Source organism: Orcinus orca, chromosome 8, assembly GCF_937001465.1.
Source record: "Orcinus orca chromosome 8, mOrcOrc1.1, whole genome shotgun sequence".
In the NCBI taxonomy this organism is placed as follows: domain Eukaryota; kingdom Metazoa; phylum Chordata; class Mammalia; order Artiodactyla; family Delphinidae; genus Orcinus; species Orcinus orca.
Window position 1 is genome coordinate 55,247,227 of NC_064566.1, and position 25,449 is coordinate 55,272,675.

Consider the following 25,449-nt stretch of genomic DNA (forward strand, 5'->3'; position numbering starts at 1 on the left):
ATGCCTGAGTCCAATTATTCTTTTAGACATGGTAACGGTATTGTGATTATGTTTTTAAAAAGAGTCTTTATTGTTTAGAGATATAAACTGAAATTTATGAATAAAATGATAGGATGCCAGGAATTTGTTTTCACAAGAATCTGGTAGAGGGTGAGAGTGGAGGAAATGGAAGTGGACAGTAGGAGTGGGGGTGGGAATAAAACAAATTTAGACATAAAATGATAATTGTTGAAGATGGGTAATGAGTACATGGGAATTAAACTATTCTCTCTAATTGTATACATAGTTGAAATGTTCCATGACAAAAAGTTGAAAACAAAATTCCATACAGTCCAGCAATTCCACCCCTGGGTATTTATCAGAAGAAAACAAAAATACTAATTCCAAAAGATATACGCACCCCTATGTTTGTTGCAGCATTATCACAGCCAAGATTCTAAAGCAACGTTAAGTGCCCATCAATAAATGAATGGATAAAGAAGACGTGATTTATATATACAATGGAATATTACTCAGCCATAAAAAAGAATGAAACCTTGCCATTTGCGACAACATGGATGGACAGAGAGGGTATTATGCTAAGTGAAATAAGTCAGAGAAAGACAAACACCGTATGATTTCAGTTACATGTGGAATCAACAAAACAAAACAAATGAATAAACACAACAGAACAGAAAGAGAGTCATAGATATCGAGATACATAGGTGTTTGCCAGAGGGGAAGGGGTTGGTGGAGAGGAGAGAAATAGGTGAGGAAGATTAAGAGATATAAACTTCCAGTTGCAAAATAAATGAGTCATGGGTATGAAATGTACAGGGTGGGGAATATAGTCAATAACTATTTAATATTTTGTATGGTGACAAATCATAACTCAACTTATTGTGGTGAACATTTTGAAATGTATGGAAATACTGAATCACTATACTGTGTAACAGGAACTAACATAGTGTTGTAGAAAACAAGGCATTTTACAAAACAACTGACCAAATTTCTTTAACAGGTCAATGTCACCAAATAAAAATTGTTCTAGATTTTTAAAAAAGCAAATGCCATGTGTGGAGACAGTTTGCATTTCGATTTGAACAAATCAACTATAACAAGATATTTGGGGAACAACTAGAGAAATGTGAATATGGACTATTTGTTAGATGATGTTAATTTTACTTGAGATGCTTAGATGGTTGTATTTTTTAAGTGTCCCTTTTACTGAACTATTTAGGGAAAAATATTATGATGCTTTAAAAAAACTTCAGGAAAACAAACTGAGCAAATTTGACAAAATATTAATAACTATTTAATCCCAAAGATGGGTATTTGGCAGTTCATACAGTATTCTCTACTTTTCTATAAGCTCAATAATTTTCATACTAAAGTTTAAAATCCGAAGTCATCTGTGATTCAAATATTTGAAAATTATTTCTTCTTTTACTTCAGATCTTACTTACAAATAAAAACTGAAAAATAAACCATTTTGCAAATTTCATTTTCTGCTTAAAATATTTCCTCTATTTAACTATGCATGAATTGATGTTTTTTTCTAACCCATGAAAATAGAGAAATAAAATGCCACTTAGCTAAAAAAGTTAAAAAAAAAAAGGGCTATTGCAGTTAGATATGAGGGCCTTGAATTAAAGCAGTAACAGCAGAATGAGAGGACTATATGCCAGAGACAAATCTGGTTACAGAAGGGTCATGGTTGAAGTTAACTCCTCCTTTGTGCTCCAATGCACTCTCAGTACTCTGAGCAATTTGATGCATTTTATCATTCACATCTGTTTCCATCTAGACACTGTAACCTTTTTTTTTTTTTTTGACTGCATTGGGTCTTCTTCGCTGCGTGTGGGCTTTCTCTAGTTGCCGCAAGCAGGAGCTACTCTTCATTGCCGTGCATGGGCTTCTCAATGCAGTGGCATCTCTTGCTGTGGAGCACGGGCGCCAGGCACACAGGCTTCAGTAGTTGTGGTGCACAGGCTTAGTTGCTCCACAGCATGTGGGATCTTCCCGGACCAGGGCTGGAACCCGTGTCCCCACTCTGCCACCAGGGAAGCCCCTGAAAGCTTCTGATAATAGGATCTTTTTGGACCTTTTGGATCTTTTTTATCTCTGTATCCACAGTGCCTAGCACATGGAAGACACTCAGTAAAAGACTGTTGAATGAACACTTATTATTTATTTTGCATATTAACCTATTCTGCAGACACATGATACAACTCCTATACATACTCCCATACACACTCTCATCAGGTCCTCAAGACCTTCTTACCTTGTAATAATGTTCCAAGAGAATCCTGACTACTCCCTCCACACTTTCTGCCTCCACAGGCTTCCTGGCAAACTGAAGTAGGTACTGCAAAGCATCTGCTGGGGAGGTAGCCTTACACAGATCTATGTGGAGTGCTGCAGATTTACTTGGTTTTGTCAGTCGGAGTTTCTTAGTAGCAATTTCCTCCTGCTGTTGCTGCAAGAGGGTAGGAAAGATAAAACATGAAAACTTGACTGAAAACAGAGAGTTGCAAATTTAACTTTACCTTGTTTGATGGAAATAATTTTTCCTATACCAAAATAATGTATTTAGGTAACAGACCCAGCTTAAACAAAAAGCAGTGTTATGAACTGGGAAAGGAGCCAACTGGAGACAAAGCTATGAGTCCCAATTTTGCTTTTCACTAGCTCCTACAGCTGTGGGCAAGTTATTTAACTTCTCTAAGTCTCAGTTTCTTTCTCTGTAAAGTAGGTCCACGAATATTTTGTTCTGCCTATCTCTTAGGATTGTTGTAGCTTTAGGGTTAAGAGGACACACAAAGGATCTGCTCCACTCCTTATTAGAAAAGAAATCTCAATTCGACAAATATATTCAGAATGTGCTGAGGCACTTACTAGGCTCACCTTGCCTCCTAAGAAAACTACAACTGATGGGAATGGTCTGCAGCTTACACTGAGGAAAAAAATCTTCCTCTCATAACAGATGACTATTTTCACCCAAATCATTCTACCTTTGTTAGAAGGATGGTCAGTATAGGAAAGAAATACATTGCCATATGCCTAGCAAACTGCAGCTACTTAACAAATATTTACTGAATGATTGATTTGGAATTAGAAGTTGTCTCTGATTCCAACTCTGCTGCTCTATTCTAAGTATGTCATGATTCACATTTTTCTCATCCATAAAAAACAGAAATGATGACCTACCACTAGTCTATCTCAATCAGGGATCAGAAATGATGACCTACCACTAGTCTATCTCAATCAGGGATCCTCATCTGAACCACAGAACACACAAAATTAGCTGAGTAACTATTTTCTCAACTTTCCCAAGGATGGTGCCTAACTAGAACTATTCTAGATGCATCTGTTACATATGATGAGTGCCAAAAAGTTCATGTAAAAGGGAACCTGTTACTCCAGGGCTTACGTAAGGCCCTGGTGTGTAGATATAGAGAAGATCACAACAGAAGATAAAAGTTGTAATCAATAGTAATCATCAGAAAACTACTAGAGCTAATCAACGAACTTGGTAAAGTTGTAGGATACAAAATTAATGCACAGAAATCACTTGCATTCCTATACACTAAAAATGAAAGATCAGAAAGAGAAATTAAGGAAACAATCCCATTCACCATTGCAATAAAAAGAATAAAATACCTAGGAATAAACCTACATAAGGAGGTAAAAGACCTATACTCAGAAAACAGCAAGACACTGATGAAAGAAATCAAAGATGACACAAACAGATGGGGAGATATACCATGTTCTTGGATTGGAAGAATCAACACTGTGAAAATGACTATACTACCCAAAGCAATCTACAGAATCAATGCAATCCCTATCAAATTACCAATGGCATTTTTCACAGAACTAGAACAAAAAATCTTAAAATTTGTATGGAGACACAAAAGACCCTGAATAGCCAAAGCAATCTTGAGAAAGAAAAATGGAGCTGGAGGAATCAAGACTCCCTGACTTCAGACTATACTACAAAGCTACAGTAATCAAGACAATATGGTACTGGCACAAAAACAGAAATATAAATCAACGGAACAGGATAGAAAACCCACAGATAAACCCACGCACCTATGGTCAACTAATCTATAACAAAGGAGGCAAGGATATACAATGAAGAAAAGACAGTCTCTTCAATAACTGGTGCTGGGAAAACTGGACCGCTACAGGTAAAAGAATGAAATTAGAACACTCCCTAACACCATACACAAAAATAAACTCAAAATGGATTAAAGACCTAAATGTAAGACTGGACAGTATAAAACTCTTTGAGGAAAACATAGGAAGAACACTCTGACATAAATCACAGCAAGCTCTTTTTAGACCACCTCCTAGAGTAATGGAAATTTTAAAAAAAATAAACAAATGGGACCTAATGAAACTAAAAAGCTTTTGCACAGCAAAGGAAACTATAAACAAGATGAAAAGACAACCCTCAGAGTGGGAGAAAATACTTGCAAACGAATCAATGGACAAAGGATTAATCTCCAAAATATATAAACAGCTCATGCAGCTCAATATTAAAAAAACAAACAACCCAATCAAAAAATGGGCAGAAGACCTAAATAGACATTTCTCCAAAGAAGACATACAGATGGCCAAGAAGCACATGAAAAGCTGCTCAACATCACTAATTATTAGAGAAATGCAAATCAAAACTACATGAGGTATCACCTCACACCAGTTAGAATGGGCATCATCAGAAAATCTACAAACAAATGCTGAAGAGGGTGTGGAGAAAAGGGAACCCTCTTGCACTGTTGGTGGGAATGTAAATTAATACGCCACTATGGAGAACAGTATGGAGTTTCCTTAAAAAACTAAAAATAGAATTACCATATGACCCAGCAATCCCACTACTGGGCATATACCTGGAGAAAACCATAATTCAAAGACACATGCACCCCAATGTTCACTGAAGCACTATTTACAATAGCCAGGTCATGGAAGCAACCTAAATGCCCACAGACAGACGAATGGATAAAGAAGATGTGGTACATACATACAATGGAATATTACTCAGGCATAATAAGGAACGAAATTGGGTCATTTGTAGAGACATGGATGGACTTAGAGACTGTCATACAGAGTGAAGTAAGTCAGAAAGAGAAAAACAAATATCGTATATTAACGCATATATGTGGAATCTAGAAAAATGGCACAGATGAATCAGTTTGCACACAGAAATGGAGACACAGATGCAGAGAACAAACGTATGGACACCAAAGGGGGAAAGGGGTGAGGGGTGGTGGTGGGATGAATTGGGAGATTGGGATTGACATATATACACTAATACATATAAAAAAGATAACTAATAACCTGCTGTATTTAAAATAAAATTCAAAAAAAAATTTTTCCTTAACGCTTGATGCATCATAATGATACCTTTGAGCAATCACCTCTTTACAAATTTACACTTCTACAGAGAAGAGACTAGGATTATTCTAGACAGGAACACGGCATGGCATAATAAAAAGACCAAGGGCTTTGAAGTCAGAGGAATTTGAGTTCAATTACCACTTACTAGCTAGAGGAGGCCTTCTCCTTCTTCTATAAAAAGGAATACAATACCTACATCATAGGGATATTTAAGAAGTCTAAAGTATAATGTCTTTATTGTGCAAACACATAATAAGCACTAGATACATATCAGTTCTCTCTCCCTCATCTTCATAGCAGAGGAAAAATAAGAGAAGCAGTAAGATCTCATTTCATCACTCCATGGTAACCATGCATGAACAATGAAGTGAAGAAATGAGCTCTTCTCTTGAAATCCTTACCAATTTCCATCCTATTCCACACAAATTTGATCTTCAGTGTTATCTGGGCTGCAGTTAGGTCAAAAGATTGGAAAGATTTTTTTCCCTAGGGAGTATATAAGGAGAAGGACAGACCAATATCTGCTATCATTCAACCATCTATATAACATTTTAGTGAGCCAGGCCTTATGGTCTATCCAGGGAACATAGATGAACCACGCATCATCTCTGCCCTCGAGGAGCCCAAACTAGTGGGGAGATATGTACACTAGTAATTATAGTAGCACTCAGTGATAAGTACAAATAGATGAGTGCTACAGAAGCAGGGGAGGAGAGACTAAAGCAAAAATATAAGTCCACTGAGTGGAGAACAAAGAGAGGGAAGCATGACATCCATTCTATGTAAAGGAGACAATAGATACAAAAGTTTGGAGAGGTGCAAACACGTGGCATGCTGGAGGAGGGGTGAGTAGTCTTGGTAAGGGGGAACAACAGAATACTGGAAAGAAAGGAAGTGACATTTCACAACAAAGTGAAAGTAGTTAATGCCACTGAACCCTACACTTAAAAAATGGTTAAAATGATAAATTCTGTGTTATATATATTTTGCCACAATTTTTTAAAAAGGGGGGCAAACGAAACAGAGCCAGGAAATCCCAAAAAGCAAGCCACAGAAGAGGGAGCTCTGTGAAGTCAGAAAGCTTTCCTGAATGTTGACTCATTTTAAAAGTTGAGGAAAACTAATTTCACATAAAAAGGAGCAACAAAAGAGTGTAAAGGTAAATATCAAAGTTATTTTCAGAAAAAAACAAGAATAAGAAGCAAACTAACTTCCCTACACACAATGGGAATACGTCACAAAGTGTCCACAAAACAAAAAAGGCAGTGATACAGCTAGAAGGAATACTGTTAAATCACAAAGAGCTAGGAAGTTTGGCTAGGGAGTTTTTACAAAAAGAAATAGCTGTTAAAAAAAAGGGTTGGGGGGGCTTCCCTGGTGGCACAGTGGTTAAGAATCCGCCTGCCAATGCAGGAGACACAGGTTCGAACCCTGGTCCAGGAGGATCCCACACGCCACGGAGCAACTAAGCCCGTGCACCACAACTATTGAGCCTGCTCTCTACAGCCTGCAAATCACAACTACTGAGCCCGTGTGCCACAACTACTGAAGCCCGCGCGCCTAAAGCCCGTGTTCCGCAACAGGAGAAGCCGCCGCAGTGAGAAGCCCGCGCACCGCAACGGAGTAGCCCCAACTCGCCGCAACTAGAAAAAGCCCGCGCGCAGCAACCAAGACCCAACGCAGCCAACAATAAATAAATAAATAAATTTATTTATTTTAAAAAAACAAGTAGCTGTAAAAAGAGGAAGACTTGATTTGTCGATGCAATTACGTCTTTGTACTACAATCACAGATATGCCGTTCCGTATCTCCCACTCGCCTGTGAGTTCCTAAAGGACAGGGACCCTACTGTGTATTGGACTTTGTAGCTCAGCACCTTTTACCATACCTAATACGTAGTAACCACTGTTTTACTCAGTAAACTCTTGTTGAAGGAATAAATGAAATGTTTAAGGATCAGTGTCCTGCTGGATGGTCTAAAGCTTGCTACTCCACAAGTCTGTGGATGGAAGGATGCTACTGACTGGCATCAATTGAGGGCTTCTCGGAAGTGCAGATTATTGCCTCACCTCCCCGGCCCGATTTACTTACTGAGTAGAATCTACATTTTAAAAAGACCCCAGGTGATTTGGATACACAAAATCTGAGAAGCACGACACAAGGTATGACGTGGGATCAACCTCTACTTCAGCTATATATATGAGGAAATACAAGGAGAATCACTAACTGCTGACACGGGTTTGGCCCACCAGTCCTTAAACAACTCTAAAGGAGGAAGGTATTGCCCTCCTCCCTAAGTGAACTGTTCCACCAACGGAAAGTTCCACCCCTATGAAGCCTGTGACCCTCGCCTGCTCTGACTGGGTCTTGAGGATTTCTATAAGCTCCTCTTCCAATCACTTGAGCTCTGCATACAGCCAACTTGTCCCTGGGCGCTTTTTTTGTAACGGGAGTTGGGAGGCAATTTGCCACTAACTGGCTCATACTCCACCAGAAGCCTCAAAGTCCTCATCTGTAAAATGAGGATGCTAATGTAATACGAATAAAATGAAGTAACGAATAAGATATTTTGTAAAGCGCTGTTTGTTTCTTCTAATAATTTTTTAGCGTCAGACTGCACGTATTAATGCTGACAACAACAGCGGCAAACGACACGCCCACTAAAGTGTAGCCTCAGAGACGCTGCCTACCAAAGCAGTAGGCATTCAACCCAGCTTTGTGGCGCCTGGTCTGGCAAAGTGCCTGGAGCGTGGAGAACCTTCCCCTACCCCAGACCGGTGCCAGGACCTTTCCTTCCAGAGCTTACCTGAACCACCTTAGTGAATTCCTCGTACACCCGCTTCTTAAGGTGCGCCGCCATGGCCGTCCGCGGACCCTCTCAGCTTCCGTACCCGAGGAGGGAGGTGGAGCGGAGGAGTCCGGAAAACCTGCCCAGGCCGGAGGAACCAGCCACGGTCCCACAAGGCAGTGGGGTTCCGGAAAAGAGAGGCCGCTTCCGGCTGCTCGACTGTCCTGTCTCTGTGCCGCTGGATTTGGTCGCCTACGCCACCTGCGCCGTAGAAAGGTAAGCCAGATCGAGAGCGTAGCGCAGGGGGCGGGGCTTCTGGTGGGAGGAGCCGGGTGGGAAAGGCTAAAGGAGCCAATGGGGGATTTGGGGAGCTTGCTGTTGACCTGAGTGACGGAGAGACTGGCGGGGGAACTGAGCCCAGGGAGGGAGGAAGTACTATCGGGTAAAGGGCAGAGGTGGAGCTTTCCAGAGCTAGAGACAAAACCTGGAGCTGTGTAAGGATTTTGACTCAGGAGAAAAGGGAAGGAGGTCAAACTGACGTTCGCATCATTCATTGCTGTTCACAGTATTTGCCATCTGTATGTTGCCTGCACTCTCCTCTTGGTCAAGCCATTACTGGAAAAGTGGTTCACCTTAGTGAACCCAAAAGACACGACTAAGCCAAAGTTAGGAATAAGGAAGAATATATTACTTGCTGCAAGTAAGGAAAACAAAGAATCTTCCCCAATGCATTGTCTCTCCAAACAGGAAAATTGGGGAAGCGTTAAGCTAAGGGAGCGTACATATTCATGAAGGGGCTTGAGCAGAGGAGAATTCATCGTAGAATTGGGGCAGAGGTCAACAGAGTACAGGCTTTAGTTGATTGAAGTCAGGACGGCCGACATCATCATTCCATCCTCCACCTAGGTGGGGAGCCTTAGTTCCTGTAGAACCCAAAGACATGTATCATATTGTTATGTATATGCCTTGGGGAGAAACTTGTTTCTTTTTTTTTTGCCATGGCTCATGGCATGCGGGATATTAGTTCCCCAACCAGGGATCGATCCTGCACCCCCTGCAGTGGAAGCTCTGAGTCTTAACCACTGGACCACTGGGGAAGTCCCAGAAACTTGTTTCTTGACTGCTTTTCCTTTGTTCCTGCATCCCCTCACTTAATTAATTACCGAGACCTATTCAAGGACAAATGTGGTCAGGCTTAGGTCACAAAATGGCTTAGGCCAAAAATTGCTTCCCTTATGTCAAGAAAGCCATGCCTGGTTCTTTCTCTGGGGCCCCCCTACCCTACCTGCTTACAGAAAGCTGGATGCCACCACCCCCACCCCTGCCCCAGCCTAGGGTACTTCTCCCTGCTTTCTCACTCCAGTTGTTCAAAAGCTACCTATCCTTTAAGGACTCAAGCCATCCTCTGACAGCTAGGGGAGAGTGGAAAGAATTCTGAGGCCAAGGGTTAAGCAACAAAGCTTCAGACTGCACAACTCAGATGGGATTGAACACAGCCGAAACTCACACTTGATTTGAACTCACACTGGGAGTTTTACTCAGCCAAAACTCCTACTGGGACTGAAACCCACTGTCTTTTAATTAAAATTGCTCACCTGGTGTCAGGACTTACTGAAGCTCAGGTTCTTTATGTCTTAGCACAGAAGGAATTCAGTGAGAGGCAATGCAATATGGAAGATGTGGATTATTTAGAGAGGTACAACATCCCACAGACAGAATGCAGTCCATCTCAAAAAGTGAGAGCAGTGGTGGGAGAAACACACTCCACAGAGTGTGAGCCATCTCAGAAGATGAGAGGCCCTGAAATATGGGGTAGATGGTTTTTGTGGGCTGAGTAATTTCATAGGCTAGTGAGTGGGAGGATTATTCAACTGTTTGGGGGAAGGGATGGGGATTTCCAGGAATTGGACCACTGCCCGCTTTTTGGCCTTTTATGGTCTGCCTTGGAACTGTAGGCACCTGTAGGTATGTCATTTGGCATATGCTAATGTATTACAATGAGCATATAATGAGGCTCAAGGTCTACTGCCATCTTGGACCTAGTTGATTCTAACCAGTTTATGTCATATCCTCAATGGCTATGTCATTCTTTTTGTTTGTTTGTTTTTTGGCTGCACCACATGGCTTGCAGGATCTTAGTTCTCTGACCAGGGATTGAACCCAGGCCACAGCAGTGGAAGCCCAGAATCCTAACCATTAGGCCACCAGGGAACTCCTGGCCATGTCATTCTTTTAAAGGTTGTGCCCTGCCCCCTTCCCTCCTATTTCACTACGAGTAGCACTTAATGAACAAGTAGCCTCAACTACAATTGCACTAACACCTAGCCTGACAAAGATGTAGTGACAGTGGAATGAAATAACGCAGAAACATTTTGCACAGTAAAGTATGGTTCACGGGGCTTCCCTGGTGGCGCAGTGGTTGAGAGTCCGCCTGCCGATGCAGGGGACACGGGTTCATGCCCCTGTCTGGGAAGATCCCACATGTCGTGGAGCGGCTAGGCCCGTGAGCCATGGCCGCTGAGCCTGTGCATCCAGAGCCTGTGCTCCACAATGGGAGAGGCCACAACAGTGAGAGGCCTGCGTACTGCTGGGCCTCTGCTGCCCGCATCAGCAGGCGGACTCTCAACCACTGCGCCACCAGGGAAGCCCTATTTTTTTATTATAGCTACATCTGAGTAAATGGGGTAACTGGCAATACCAAGAAGTTTCTTTGCTATACCTTTTTCATCATAAAATAAGCTCCTTAGTCAGAAGCAGTGTGTGAGATACCATGAAAATGAATAAGGTATCCATGAATGCTAGGGCTGGCAGAAACATTGCAGTTAGGTATCATTAGGGTTCTTCAGGAAAACAAAACCAATAGGATATATAGAGATATTAGGATACTATAACAGAATACCGTATACTGAGTGGCTTATAAACAACAGAAATTTATTTCTCACAGTTCTGGAGGCTGGGAAGTCCAAGGTCAAGGTGCTGGCAGATTCAGTGTCTGGTGAGAGCTCACTTCCTGGTTCATAGATAGCTGTCTTCTCTCCGTGTCTCACATGGTTGAAGAGGCAAAGGGGCTCTCTGGGGTCTGTTTTATAAGGGCACTAACCCCATTCATGAGGGCTCCATCCTCAGGACCTAATCACCTCCCAAAGGCCTGACCTCCTAATACCATCACACTGAGGATTAGGATTTCAACATATGAATTTGGAAATGGAGGTGGGGGGGGTGGTGGGTGACACAAACATTGTCTATAGCAGTAGAAAAGTCAAATCTGAATCTGGGATATGTATCTATTCCTATGTGGTTAAATCACCACTCCCTCCCTGATGGAAAGGATAAAGCATATGGTAGCATGATTTGTAAAAAATGGCCCCAATTTTTCCTCTCTCTGTATGTAAATCCTTTGAAGTGTAGCTCTAGAGCTGCTTCCATTAAGAGATGGAATCTCTATCCCCACTCTTTGAATTGGGCTGGCCTTGTGCCTGGCCAGTAGAATACAGCAGAAGTTACAGTGTGCTAGTTTTGAACCTAGGCCTCAAGGTCCACCCACATACCAGTTCTTCAGGTCTATTGTTTGATTTTGGAAACCTACCATTGCCATGAGAGTAAGTCCAACCTAATCTACTGGAGAGTAAATGACCACATGGAACAAAGCCAAGTTGACCCAGCTGAGGCTATTTCAGACCAGGCTCACCCCAGCTGATCCCCCATCTGACTACAGATGCATGAGTGAGATCAAATAATACCAGAAGAACTGCCCAATTTATAGGCTATGAGAAATAATTAATGGTTATAGTTTTAAGGTATTAAGTTTGGGGGTCAAGAGGTTGTCATGTGGTTAGACAATTCCTAAGCTGCTAACTTCCATAGAGTCAGCTGGTAAGGAGAAAACAAGCCCAAATAGATTTAGGCAGCTTATTCACAGCATAGCAGGCAGCATGAATTTCATGTTTGTATTAGTTCTTCTTGCCCTCTAAACACCATGGGAGCAATGCAGGTGAATGCCATGCACAGTAGATCTGTAGCACAGATGAAGAACACTGAGCTTAGGAAACGCTCAGTCTTAAAGAAGGAATGCTAGCAAACCTGCCCTCTGGAGAGAGACAATATCGGTTTCTTTTTTCCCCAACATTATCTTTATTATACCGGTCAGGAAACAAATTTTCCTGCCAACCCAGTGGGAAACATTTTTATCACCCTGAAATGTCTCCAGGATTGGAGGGTGAAACTAGCTTTACTACCCTGTAATGAAATAAATCTGCATCCTAACCCTAGGCAGCTTTGCAAACATCCTCAAAGCTGTCAATGCCATTTGCTTAGAAATGCCAGCATTTCTCCCAACAGTCTGTTACAGTGCAATACAGCTAACTGATTTGCAGGATTATCTGCCTACTACCAAGAAGTATCTAGTCCCCCGGTGGGAATAATACCATATCAGGGACTCAGTGTTGGTCTCTGCTGTTGGACATCCATCATTGACCAGATCAGCTTTGGCAAGAGGAACTATACCACAGAGCCCACGCACAGACTCCATCCCTACCATCATGGCCACCTTTCTCATGACTCCATTGAGCTCTGGGGAAAGAGGCTGACTGGCACGCACAGTTTTTTTTTGTTGTTTGTTTGTTTGTTTTTATATTTATTTATTTAGGTTGCGCCAGGTCTTAGTTGTGGCATGCAGGATCTTTTTTTAGTTGCGGTATGTGGACTTCTTAGTTGCGGCATGCATGCGGGATCTAGTTCCCCGACCAGGGATGGATCCGGGGTACCCCCCGCATTGGGAGCACGGAGTCTTACCCACTGAACCACCAGGGAAGTCACAGGAATGCACAGTTTGGATCGTTGTGTCCATTTATGTTTTGAAAGCCTCTTCTAGAATGGGTGCCCTCTGGTGGGCATTCATAGGAAACACAAATATTTTCACCATTCCAAGACATTCATCTACATACCAACATCCCAGGCCTTCTTGTCCCCAATCTTCCACTCTCATACTTTCCAAGGCTTTGGCCAACCAGGAAGGGGCCTGGACATGCAGTACCTAGAGATCAGTCTTCCAGGACACTGAGCAGAGCAGAAAAGGGAAAAGAATGAATAGAAAGGGGGGCAGGGAAGACAAGGAAAATAAGTAGAAGAAAAATGAAAGAGGTGCTCTAAGAAAACAATGAGACCTGAAAACGTGGCACAGTGCTATGAAGTAGGGTGTCTCCATGAGGGCAATCTCAAAGGTTTTACTGTGTGTTTATCCTTTGGATTATAGTGACAGTTATATTTAGCATTCAGTTTTAAGTTTTTCTCCTCTGACTATAATTTTCTTTAGTTAATCCCAACAGATCTGAAAAGCCACATATACCCCTACAAATGAATAGAGGTGGTGTTGTTTTTTTTTATTGAGGTATAGTTGATTTACAATTTTATATTAGTTTCAGGTGTACAGCATAGTGATTCAATATTTTTATAGATTATACTCCATTCAAAGTTATTACAAAATAATGGCTATATTTCCCTGTGTTGTACAGTATATCCATGTTGTTTATTTATTTTATACATAGTAGATTTTATCTCTTAATCCTATACCCCCCTTTTTTTTTTTTTTAACCCTTTGGCCACACTGCACAGCATGAGGGATCTTAGTTCCCCTAACCAGGGACCAAACCCACACCCCCTGCAGTGGAAGCAAGGAGTCTTAACCACTGGACCACCAGGGAAGTCCTTCCCATACCTCTATCTTGCCCCTCCCCCTTCTTCTCCCCACTCATAATCACTAGCTTGTTCTTTATATCTGTGAGTCTGTTTCTGCTTTGTTATATACATTTATTTGTGCTAGTTTTTAGATTCCATGTATAAGTGATAACAGAGAGTATTTGTTTCTCTGTCTGACTGATTTCACTAAGCATAACACCCTCTAAGTCCATCCACATTGTTGCAAATGGCAGAATTTCAGTTTTTTATGGCTAAGTAGTATTCCATAGTATATATACACACATATCTTCTGTATCGATTCATCTGTTGGACACGTAGGTTGCTTCTATATCTTGGCTATTGTAAGTAATGCTGCTATGAATATTGGGATGTATGTATCTTTTGTTTTCATCAGATATATACCCAGGAGTAGAACTGCTGGGTCATATGATAGTTCTATTTTTAGTTTTTTAAGGAACCTCCGTATCGTTTTCCATAGTGGCTGTACCAATTTATATTCCCACCAACAGTGTATGAGGGTTCCCTTTTCTCCACATCCTTGCCAACACTTGTTATTTGTGGCCTTTTTGATGACAGCCATTCTGACAGGTGTGAGATGATATCTCATTGTGGTTTTGATTTGCAATTCTCTAATAATTAGTGATGTTGAGTATCTTTTCATGTGCCTGTTGGCCATCTGTTCATCTTCTTTGGAAAAATGTCTATTCAGGTCTTCTGCCCATTTTTTAATCGGGGTGTTCAGAGATGGTATTTTGAACATTACTAATGTGCTTTACTTATTTTGCTATTTCAGAGGAAGGGAGGAGATGGTATTATTGGGAAGGCAACCAAGCGTATCAATTTAATTTATGTGTTTCTAATTTATATCTTTTATGATATTTCTTTTCTTCATAGCCCTGTAAGCCCCACCACCTTAAATCCTTTTTAGAGCAAAGATTTAATTAAATTGTACTGAATTAAATTAATCTCCTCCCCAATAATTTTAAGCCATCTATAAATGCAATTTTGCTATATAACATTGCATTATATAGATGTAACTAAGTTGGCTTATTTCCGATTGTTTTGCTATTGTAAATTAAGTAGGATAAAAATAGCATGTTATCTTAATTGTATTATGGATTGGGAGTGGGGGGCCGGGGTATTGGAATTGCCTTCGTTTAATAAAATAGTTTGGTAAATTGCTAAGGAAGAGAGTCAGATCCAAAGGGATGCAGGCTAGAGCCAGAGCAGTAAAAGAGGTAGCTAAACTGGAACATGGTCTTTTGGCAAATGACAAGAACACAAGGGGGCTGGTGGAAATTTGGCATGCCTCGAAAGCCTCATTTTGGAACTGGCACAACTGTCACTTCCACACGTATACCATTGGCCAGATTAAGTCATGAGGCCAAGCACGAACTCAGTGGGGTGGGGAAGATTACTCCCACCTACAGAGAAGCATGGCAGGAATAGAGAGGGAAGAAAGAATAGGACACAAATACAATCTACTAGTGAAAAGCCCCTAGTGATGGGGGTGACTAAGGCACCCTTAAGAAGAAATATGCCCAATATTCAGTTTGAAGTTGTTGGCATTTCTGTGTGGTAAACTCCCCTTGCCACAGTCTGCTATGTGCACAAATAGCTGATGGGAGTGGCATTTGTAAAAATTAAGAAAAAGATCTGAGTGTTAACTCTGGGTAAGCATTACGTAGAACAGCACAACAGGTTTAAGACATCTAGTTGATCCCTATGCTGAATGAATCTAGCAGAAACAGAGAACCAGAGCTGACCATAAGAAGACAAGCCCTCTGGGAATGTGCAGAAATCTTGGGGAGGACACTGATCTTTCCATAATTCATGAAACTGAGATTTTAAGCAATCCTATTTAGATCTTATGGAGCAGGGTATCTCCTTGGAATCAAATCTCAGAAGTGTAATTACTGATCAAAGGGTATGAACTTTTTTCAGGCTCTTGATGAGTAACGTTGAATTGACTCATGATGTTAAGTTCAAATAGATATTCAGGATTTTTCCACTTTAAATTGTCAACCATATTAAATACCAAAAAAAGAAAAAGAAAATATAGAACAAGCTTTGAAAATAAGAAAAAAAATATACAAGCAGATGCAGTTACTGAATTAAAACGCTCACTGAAAATAACTATGTTCTGAGCGATTTTATGTTTAAATTTGAAATTCTCTGATTCAGTGTTAATTCCTTAAAGCTTCACAGTTAAACCTGACCTTCAGTCCCAGGGAACCCAGGATGGCTGGTAATCCTACTAGGTGGGGAACGGGGGCCATCTATCCCAGACCTGAACTTGGAGAAGGCTGAATGTGTCCTCTTTAGAGTTACTTAATGTGTTTGGTTGAGAAGCAGAACCTGAGAGAGTCTCTTGTTTAAGTGGTTTATTGAGGATGTGTTCTCAGGTGAGGGGGAGGGAGGGAAGCAGGGTAAAGCAGAGGAAGACCACTAAGCAAGAATGTGGTGTTCAGTGAAGACTGACTTCAGCCTGATCCCACGAGGAGCTCTAGAATAGGAACTGCACCTCCTTGAGGTGAGGGGTCAGTCTGCTGTACCTCCACACAAGCGAGATAGCAATTCTGTTCTTGATCAGATCTCAAAATTAAAGTGCATCAGAATTACCTGGAGGACTTCTTAAAACAGACTGCTGGGCCAACTCCCTGTTTCTGATTCAGTTGGTCTGAGGTAGGGACTAGAGAATTTGTATTTCTAACAAGTTCCCAGGTATTGGGGATGCTGCCCGTCTAGGGACCACACTTTGAGAACTACTGCTCTAGATAAGAGGACAGCTGTGACGCTTTAGCAGCCAATACCCACAGCATCCGGGAAAGGAGATCTGAGCGCCATCTACTCCAGGTATACTAACTTGGCATCTTCCTCATGAAGGCACACACCAGGGCTAGAAGATTGGACCACAAGCTGAGGCTGGGTAGATTACATTTTTAGGTCTGTCTAGACTCATGACATCCTATTATTTTCCTGTTGTCATCCCGCATCTCCAGCCAAAGCATTGTTGAAACATTCCAGTTCACCTCTGCCTTGCTATTGGACTTCAAGGGAAGGGTCTGGCAGGTACATGAGGCTTTAAAGAGGAAACAGCTGCACCTCTCTAGGCAAGTACAGTGGAGTCAGTTGCAATGAGTGGAAAGTCCTCAAAGGGGAAACACATATTTGGGGGCAAGACAAGTAGACCACCTTGGAAGTTTTTGATGTCTGTTTGTTTTTAAAATTAAAGGAAGATGGCTTTGGAAGGCAACCTTTAATTTCGTAAGTCCCACCAGAGCTCGTAACAAACAGCCCCCACCCCTGGGGATCACCACCAGCTGAAGCTGAAGGTATAGAAGTAGTCGGAGACCTTGGCCGGTAATGGACTGTTGTGTGAATAGTGTACCTGGTACCCTTGGGCCTTAATGTCCATGTTCATGCAGTCCAGGAGGTCCCTGATATCCAGGGCTGCCTTCCAAGGCCCAAATTTGACCACTGACCTCTTGTCCGCCTCCAGGGAGCGCAGGGCGTCCGCGCAGTTTGCATCATCCTTTTCGTTTTGTACTAGGCACACCAGAACTCTAGAGCAGCGCGCCGCCACGGCCTCAGCACGCGCCAGGCGCACCATAAGCTCCAGGTTCTCACTGTAGCCTGGCACCTGCAGCAAAAACTGCTTCCGAGCTACCTGCTCACCAAAGATCTGTGGCATGTCCTCCAAGAGTTTGATTAAAGGCTTGATTTCGTAGAACTGAGCCTCACGGTACACCTCGGGGATGTGCTGTGTGGGCAGCTGCCCACTGCGCAGATATTCCAGGATGGGTCCAAAATAGGTGCCGCAGCGATCGATGAAGAAGCGTCCCTCCGCATCCAGGCAGGCCTTGGCGGAGCTGGAGAACATCTCTGCCAGCTTTGAGCCTGGGAGTTTTCTCAGGGTGCCCAAGGTGGTGGTATAGAACTCACCCCCAACATTCAGCTCCACTACAGGAGATTCCTGGGGGCACAAGAGGCAGAGTGAACCCACAGCGCCATCTCCAGGGAGCTCATGATTTATTCTCATCCAAAGAACAATACCCTACAGAATTTAGGGGAGCCATAATGATTGGCTTCAGCTTATTGGAATGTCCATCTTACTGAAGGGGGTTATATTTATGCTGTACAGCTACAGAGAGTAGGCATTTTAAGGAAGAAAAATATTTTAGTTTGATATAAGAATACCTATTCAAGCATTTGCATTTTCTCATTTAGGTCACAGAATATTAGTGGAAGCAAGTCAGACGGACAATACCTCTAAAGCGTGTGGCCCGTGGCTAGGCTTTTTCCCTCCCTAGGCCTCAGTTTCCTTGTTTATAAAGTGAGGATATGGGGACTTCCCTGGCGGTCCAGTGGTTAGGACTCTGTGCTTCCACCACAGGGGACACCGGTTCAATCCCTGGTTGGGGAATTAAGATCCCATGCCATGTGGCATGGCCAAAAAATAAATAAATAAACTATAATGAGGATATGGAGCTATTGTGAAGTCAAGAGTTCCTGACAGGGATGCTTAGATATAAGATACAGTAAAAAAAAAAAAAAAAAAAAGTGGGTGGGGGGAGGTTGGGGGGTGCAAAACATTTTCAACCTTTCAGAAAGGCTAAAGAAATCACACATGTATTCATTCAGGAATCATTTCTTTGGTACTTACTGCATGTCCACATCCGTGCTGGAAGTGGGGATAAAAATTCTTATTTCATATAGAGCAGAAGTTCTGATTAGCAGTTGGCATGACTTTGATTAACAAATGTAATTTGATGGGTATTTTTTCAAAATATGGGCCCATGGGATTAAATAACAAGAATATCCTTGGTGGTGACAAGGTTGGTAACACCAAATACAACAGGCGTAAAACTGCCCCATAAATGGTAAAGTATGGTGCAAATGTAAGTTAGATTTAGCTGTTCATCAGAATTTTTAGAGGCCTCTTCTCTAGATCAGACCTTGGGCTGAGCACTAAGGATGTGGGTGAGACCCATGTGATATCTGCCTGGAAATGCCCACAGGCGAGTGCAGAGAGGGACCTGGAAAGAGACTGAGGGTCGGGCTGCATCTGGGGAATGCTGCCACACAGACCTAACAAAAATACCATAATACTCTATAGCAATTATTACACATGAGGTGATACACCGGTTGTTATCCTTACAAACCCAGCTTCCTGAACAACTTCCATCTTTTAAAATTCACTCACTCATTCAATAAAACACGTATGTGCCTATTTTGTGCCAGGTAGCTGGGACACAGTGAGGAACAAGCAGGACACAGAACCTCCCCTCACAGTCTAGTAACTGTGCAAAGTGCTTTACATACACTCTGCAACTCAACCCTCATAGTAATCCTATGATGAATGTATTAAATCCCCATTTTCCAGATGAAGAAACTAAGGCTTAAGGAGGTGAAGTTCAAGTTGCTTAAGACCAACCAGCTACTAAGCGATAATGTCAGGATTTGAACTCAGGTCTGATTTACCACTTAGTCATTACATAAATTGATTTTCAACCTTCAAACACCTCCACTCTTCAATCCCTATTCATCCAACAGACTGTAGGGAGGACCTATTCCACCCAAGCCTCCTCTGAAGCAGATGGACAGGACAAGGTCCCTGCCCTTGAGGAGCTCATAGGGGAGAAAGGGAAACAGATGGCTTAAATGTGTAGGTGCTGATGGGGAAGACTCAAAGGTAGAAGGGATTGGCTCTTTTTGTAGATGTGTGTTGGAGGTTGTCAGGGAAGGTTTCCTAGGGGATGTGATGGCTGCTGCTGTGGAAAAGATCTACAGTATTAGGGGGAAGGCTGGATTTCCAAACTGGAGACTCCACTCCAGGTCATTACAGGGCCAGGGATAGGGACAGGACTCAGGAATGTCCTTCAGTCAGATTTAGGTGTGACTTCCTTTTCAGCTTGTCTGTGGGCTCTACCTCTAAGATTAAAGTACTAGAATTAAGAGAACTCAAGGCAGCCAAACTGCTGGGGAGAACTGAGTTGCCATGGCAACAGCTCCTACCAAGGGACAGTTCTGCTAGCTGGAATGGAGAAGGGAGAAAAGAGGTTGCAGTCTGACAGCAGCCAAACAATACAGCCCTGAGAAAAATAAGCCCAGAACCTGTGACACCCTCTTCTTCCCATAAACCTCAAGGCTCCTTGGCAAGGCTGTTTAGTTAACCCTAAGGTGGCTCTGTAAAGCAGGCAGTTAAATGTGAATTTGCAGACTTTAACCCCTGAATGGATCAATGATGGACTCTCATCACTCCTGTACCACTGAGAGCTCTTAACGTCCCCACATTACAGGCGAGGAAAGCTCAGAAAGAGGGGTCACACAGCTAGGAGGTGAGGAAGTTGGAGCCGGGATCAAATCCGTATCGGTCTGACTTCAGGACAGCGTGGATGCCCTATCCCCACCCTCCCAACATCCAGTCGCACCGCTGCCAGTAATTAGCTATGTTCCTAGGGCATCGCACTTCCTTCTCTGGGCCTAAGTTTAGTCATCTATCAAATAGTGAGGCAAAATCGATGAAGAGAACTCTAAGACTCTCCAGCTTTGAAAGTTTAATGAATCCAATCACTTCAAATGTTGTTTCTGAAGCTCATTTCCAGATGCTACACAAAATAGTCCCCTGCCCTGATATTCGCAGCCCCATTTCTTTACCAGCCAAGACCTGGGCCCTGTTCCCAAGCTTCCTAATTATGTCCCTTTTCCCTCCATGTTTTCTAAAAACTCCAAATCTCTTTGGAAATCCCAGACCTCCTACCTCATCCATAAATACTACTGTGTGTGTTTCGAGCAGATACAGACTTCTTTTCCATCCCTCTTCCAGACCACCTGCCCTTCCTCATGGCCCCTCTTCCCCACCTGTTCTACCAGTCACCCTGCTGGAGCATTCCTGAGTGGGCAAGCCTGACCCAGGCCCTGTGTGCACAGGACGGGGAAATGTGGTCTTTAGTAGCCTCTGCTGGGTACCAGGCTACTGCTGGCCACGAGGACACAGGGATGAATCAGGCCCAGCTCTCATCCCACCAAACATTCATACATTTCCTTAGGCCACACTTAGTCTAGTCAGTGGAGGGACACCCCCATTCATTTGTCTCCCAAGCCCAAGATCTCTCCCCACACCACAACTTTGACCTTTTCCCACTGTACCCTATCTCGGTCATCTGAGCCAGAAATCTAGACTCTAATCTTGCACTCTGCTCCTGTCCTCAACCTCCCCACACACAGGTAATCAGTCACCAAGTCCTGGCCATTCTAAATGTGTGGTCAGTTCCATGGCTCCCAGCTCCCTCGAATATCCTCCCCCAATCCAGTCTCTATTGTGAAACCAAAGCAGTTTCTCTGAAGCGGAAATCCAATCTGGTCACCACCTGCATTAAACACTTCAGTGATCCCACATTTCTTTACAGGTTAACTCGAGACTCCTTAACAAGGTTTACAAGGTCCTTTGCAACCCTGGCAATCAACTACCAGAGCCAACTACTGCTCCCCAACACCAACCCATTCAGAGCAGGCTGGGCCCCACTGCCCCCAGGACTTCACTCATTTAACACCCCCAGTCCCTTCAGTCAGCCCACTCATCCTTCAAGGTAATTCCTCCGGGAATTTTCTGGATAGGTTGTCTCCTTGTGATTTCAGAGGGCCATGTACTTCCCCTTGTCGTGGTAGTTACGTCTCTTGTAATTCTGTTCCTTCATCTGTATCCCACACTAGACTGGGAGGTTCCTAAGGGAGGACTATCCCAGATTCATCTTTATGTTACCAGTACCTACTACAGTGCTCAGCACACCAGGGATGCTCCGTAAGTGTCTGCTGAATTGAACTGCACTTACCCTCAGCACTGACTTACAGGAGCGCCTGGTATTCTGATAAAGGCCAATCTTGCCCTACTTGGCATCATGCACGGTGCTGGCTTCCTCCTTTGCCCGGTAATTAATTCAGACATTTATTGGGTACATTGAGCGGCCCCTGCCTCTGAGCAGGTGACATTGTCACTAGCCAGGAACAATGAGGTTATCGTCATCCTATTGAAAAGAGCCACAGTCGCCCCACTGCCGGATCTGCTTTCCCTTCCTACAAGTCTTCAGGATGGCACGTAGCCGGGGAAAGGTTAAATGTTCTGATCCTTGAGTGCTCTGGGCTTTTTCTTGATCCTCCCCCCACCCCCCGGGCCCCCCACCCAAGCCCTGGGAGGGAACGGGCAAGCAGGAGGACTCAGGACCCAGCCAGAGGTCAGGGACAGGCTAGAGAGGGTGGGTGAGGGAATGAATGATACTCTGGCCAGCCCTCAGTTGGGTCTACTCCCACCGGCAGGAGGGGAGGGGCAGGGGAAGAGGAGGGGCAGAGGAAGAGCAGTGGACTGGGGCAAGCCAGGGGACTGAGAGACGAGACGCAAAGAGAAGAAGGAGGAGACAAAGGCAGCCAAGCAGGAAAGAGGGCATAGAGGAGAGACTGGAGTGAGCCGGAACCGGAATCGAGGCTGTGGCGCGGAAGGAGAGATCAAAGCGTTAGGAACTGACCAGGTGAAAAGAGAGCGCCCAGCCGCAGGCCGAGACGGGCGCGCCGGAAGCTGGGGAATTCAGACCCGCGGGGAGGGAAGGACGCGGGGCCCTGGAAGGAGTGAAAGAAGGGAGAGGCGCGGGGCCGGAGCCGGCAGGGTCTTCTCGTCCACCCAGGGCTTCGCACTCACCGTCCGCCGGCCCGCGGGGGTCACGGCCCGGCGCAACGGCCGGGAATCGGGCGCCGAGGTCAGGCTTATCATCCCGGCCCCGCAGGCGCTGGCGCTGCGCAGCCAGGCTGCCGCTCGCCGGTCCCGCACAGCCCGCCACGTGCGCGGTACTTGTGGCTGGCGGAAGTGCTCCTTGCTCCCGCCCCGGGGTGGGGGGAATCTGTACCCAGGGTGTGGTTAGAACCCTGATTGGGCTGGAGTTGGAGGCCTTGCGGTGAAACCTTAGGCTAGTCACTGTCCCTCTGTTGCCTGGTGTTGCGGGACAGCCAAATGGGGGAGGCAGAGGGAACTGACATTGACGACCTTGAGACTGTCTCCACTCACTACAGTCCTAGGGGTAAAGGATGAGCGACACCCATTTTACAGGTAAGAAGAGTGAGCTTCCAGGAGATAGGGCGGCCAGTTATTCACCTCAGATCAGCTGCTGAAAGTGCAGAGCATGACCAGTGATGAGAAGAGCTAGGTACCTGTTGTGTGAGTTATCTTGCTTGTTAAAACATAATCCTTATGAAGGGGGGCATTACTCTTCGGTAGTATGGGCCTGCATAATGACCTTCCAAAGAGGACAGTATGGAAAGAGGAGGGGAAGAAGAGTAACCGTACAGTGGGGAAAATGACAAACACAACTTCAGCCAGGTGATCAAGATCAACATCAGAAGTCATAAATCATGATGATAGTATGTATCCTTGATATGATGTGATGAAAATGGCACTTTGCCTCTGTGATCTTCCTCCCCAAAACCCATAACCCCAGTCTAATCATGGCAGTTCCTCAAAAAAAACAAAAACAAAAAACTACAAGTAGAACTATTATACGATCCAGCAAATCTACTTCTGGTTATATATGAAGAAAATTAAAAGCAGGACCTCCAAGACATATTTGCACACCCATTTCATAGCAGCATTATTCACAGTAGCCAAGAGGTGGAATATCCATCAATGGATGAATGATGCATAAGCAAAAGCGGGATATATGTACAATGGAATGCTATTCAGCCTTAAAGAGGAAGGAAATCCTGTCACATGCTACAGCATGGATGAATCTTGAGGACATTAAGTGAAATAAGCCAGTAACAAAAAGACAAATACTGCATAATTCCACTTATATGAGGTACCTAAAGTAGTCAAATTAATAGAAACAGGAAGTAGAAGAGTGGTTACCAGGGGCTGGGGGGAGAGGGAAAAGGGGAATTGTTTAATGGGTAGAGAGTTCCAGTTTTGCAAGATGAAAAAGTTCTGGAGATCTGTTTCACAGCAATGTAAAAATATTTAACACTACTAAACTATACCCTTAAAAATGGTTAAGATATAAATTTCATCTTATGTGTTTTTTAACACAATTTTTTTAAAATATGACTTTTGGTCATAAACTAATGGTACAGAAACTTGGAAAAAATAATAACAATAGTAACCAGACAATATCTGGTGAAAATAAATAGAGCTTTGGAGTGTGACAACTGGGAATGGAACGCTAGACCTGTCGTTTACCAGCTGTGTGATCGTCCATCACTTCCCCTCTCAAAAGAGCCCAAATTTCCTCTTTGTAAAATACATGCAAATACTTACTTTCTGGGTTGTTGTGAGAATTAAGAGGAAAACAATCTATCGTGTTTCCCAAACTTCCCTGTTGCTAAGACTCTCTCAGAATGCTTGTTGAACATCATTCCAGAGCCCCACCTCCAGAGTACTGAAACCAAATTACCAAGGAAGAGCCTGGGAACCTGCATATTTAACAAGCATCGTGTCATCTTAGAAATTTGGGAAAAACTAGAATGATGCATTTACTGGCCTAGGAAGAATGGGGCTCAGTGAATGTCAGTGCCCATTCCCCCGACTCTATGACCTCACCCTTCCAACATCAGCCCATCCAGCCGTGGATAACTTTCCAATCTTTTCTTCCTCCCCATGTGGGTTGTCACTCCATTTAATGTTCACCCAAGAGTTACTGATACTGACCTTAGCTAGGGGTTAGGGGCTGCGGACACAAGTGTGCAAGACATGTCTGTTCCAAAGATATGAACACAAATAACTTTAATGAAAGAGTAAATGAGCATATGAAAATATGCTGGAAGTCCATGTTGCTGGAAATCCTCCTACTAAAAAGCATCTCAAAATATTGAAAATATTGAATATATGTGTGTCTATATGTCTGAGCTCTCAAGAAAGTCAAGGAACTTCTCTGAGGTGCTCTGAGATGTTTGAACACCAACTCCATGGACTCCCCTGGGATTATCTCCAACCCTGAGTAACCTAGAACTTTTATTTTCAGGGGAGAGATGGTAGGAGACAAAGTCTGGGCCACTCACAGGGTTGGGTGTCAGATCAGAGACTATAAAAGGGTAAATTATTAAAAATCCACCACTCAAATGTGAATGCTGTGGAAACATCTATCTCATTCCTCGGTTCTAGGTAGAGAAAAGTCTCCCCTGAAAAATTCTGGCAATAAGCTAGAGCTCAAATAGATCCAGGGTCCAAATATTCATTTTTTTCATGATCAACAAGAGCAACAACAACAAGGAACTTAATTTAAAACGGACCTGGATTGGTAATGCCCCAGATGTCTGACAAAATGAAAACCCTTCCTGGAGGTAAGTGCACAGTCAAACCAAGCCTCAAAGAATTCACACAGATAGCAGTCCAACAAATGCAAGCTCAGAATCAAAAGTCACCACAAAAGGACACAAGGTACAGTGAGCAAGAATCAATAGATCCACAAGCACCTCAAATACTGAGATTACTGGGTATAGAATATAAAATAAGTGTTTACTGTGCTTAAATAACTATAGAGAAGGGTGTATTTAAAACCTGAGTGAAGACCAAGAGGATATGATCAGAAATGACCAGGCAGGCTTCCCTA

At 43.4% G+C, this 25,449-nt stretch overlaps 2 protein-coding genes across 5 annotated transcripts in view; both read right to left on the minus strand.

The window, feature by feature from the left end:
* INTS4 (integrator complex subunit 4) overlaps positions 1–8,328 on the minus strand; it is a 112,484-nt gene extending 104,156 nt beyond the window's left edge. For both annotated transcript variants that reach the window (XM_033405800.2, XM_004279834.4), the window contains exons 1-2: positions 8,186–8,328; positions 2,264–2,458 (exon numbers count right to left, since the gene is read on the minus strand). In XM_033405800.2, the coding sequence (XP_033261691.1) occupies positions 2,264–2,458; positions 8,186–8,239 (249 nt within the window). In that variant the 5' untranslated portion in view covers positions 8,240–8,328. The remainder of the gene's footprint in view (positions 1–2,263; positions 2,459–8,185) is intronic.
* A 505-nt stretch (positions 8,329–8,833) lies between these two features.
* On the minus strand, positions 8,834–22,810 carry KCTD14 (potassium channel tetramerization domain containing 14). 3 transcript variants are annotated; one of them, XR_007478837.1, is made up of 4 exons: positions 22,554–22,810; positions 17,347–17,837; positions 13,111–13,222; positions 8,834–9,090 (listed from the first exon to the last, which is right to left on the minus strand). XR_007478837.1 is itself a non-coding variant. In XM_033405803.2 (3 exons), the coding sequence occupies exons 1-3, from the start codon at positions 22,623–22,625 to the stop codon at positions 9,084–9,086; spliced, it is 570 nt and encodes a 189-aa protein (XP_033261694.1). In that variant the 5' UTR covers positions 22,626–22,810; the 3' UTR covers positions 8,834–9,083. The 3 variants fall into 3 exon arrangements, 2 of the variants coding, with proteins under 2 accessions (XP_033261694.1, XP_004279901.1); XM_033405803.2 differs by lacking the exon at positions 13,111–13,222; XM_004279853.4 differs by lacking the exons at positions 8,834–9,090; positions 13,111–13,222 and having other exon boundaries at positions 16,231–17,837; positions 22,554–22,807.
* Between the last annotated feature and the right edge of the window lie 2,639 nt (positions 22,811–25,449).

Coding starts and splice junctions, on each gene's coding strand:
- KCTD14 (XM_004279853.4), bottom strand. CDS start 22,625: ATGATAAGCCTGACCTCGGCGCCCGATTCCCGGCCGTTGCGCCGGGCC. Junction 17,838..22,553: donor CCCCCGCGGGCCGGCGGACG/GTGAGTGCGAAG, acceptor TTGTGCCCCCAG/GAATCTCCTGTAGTGGAGCT.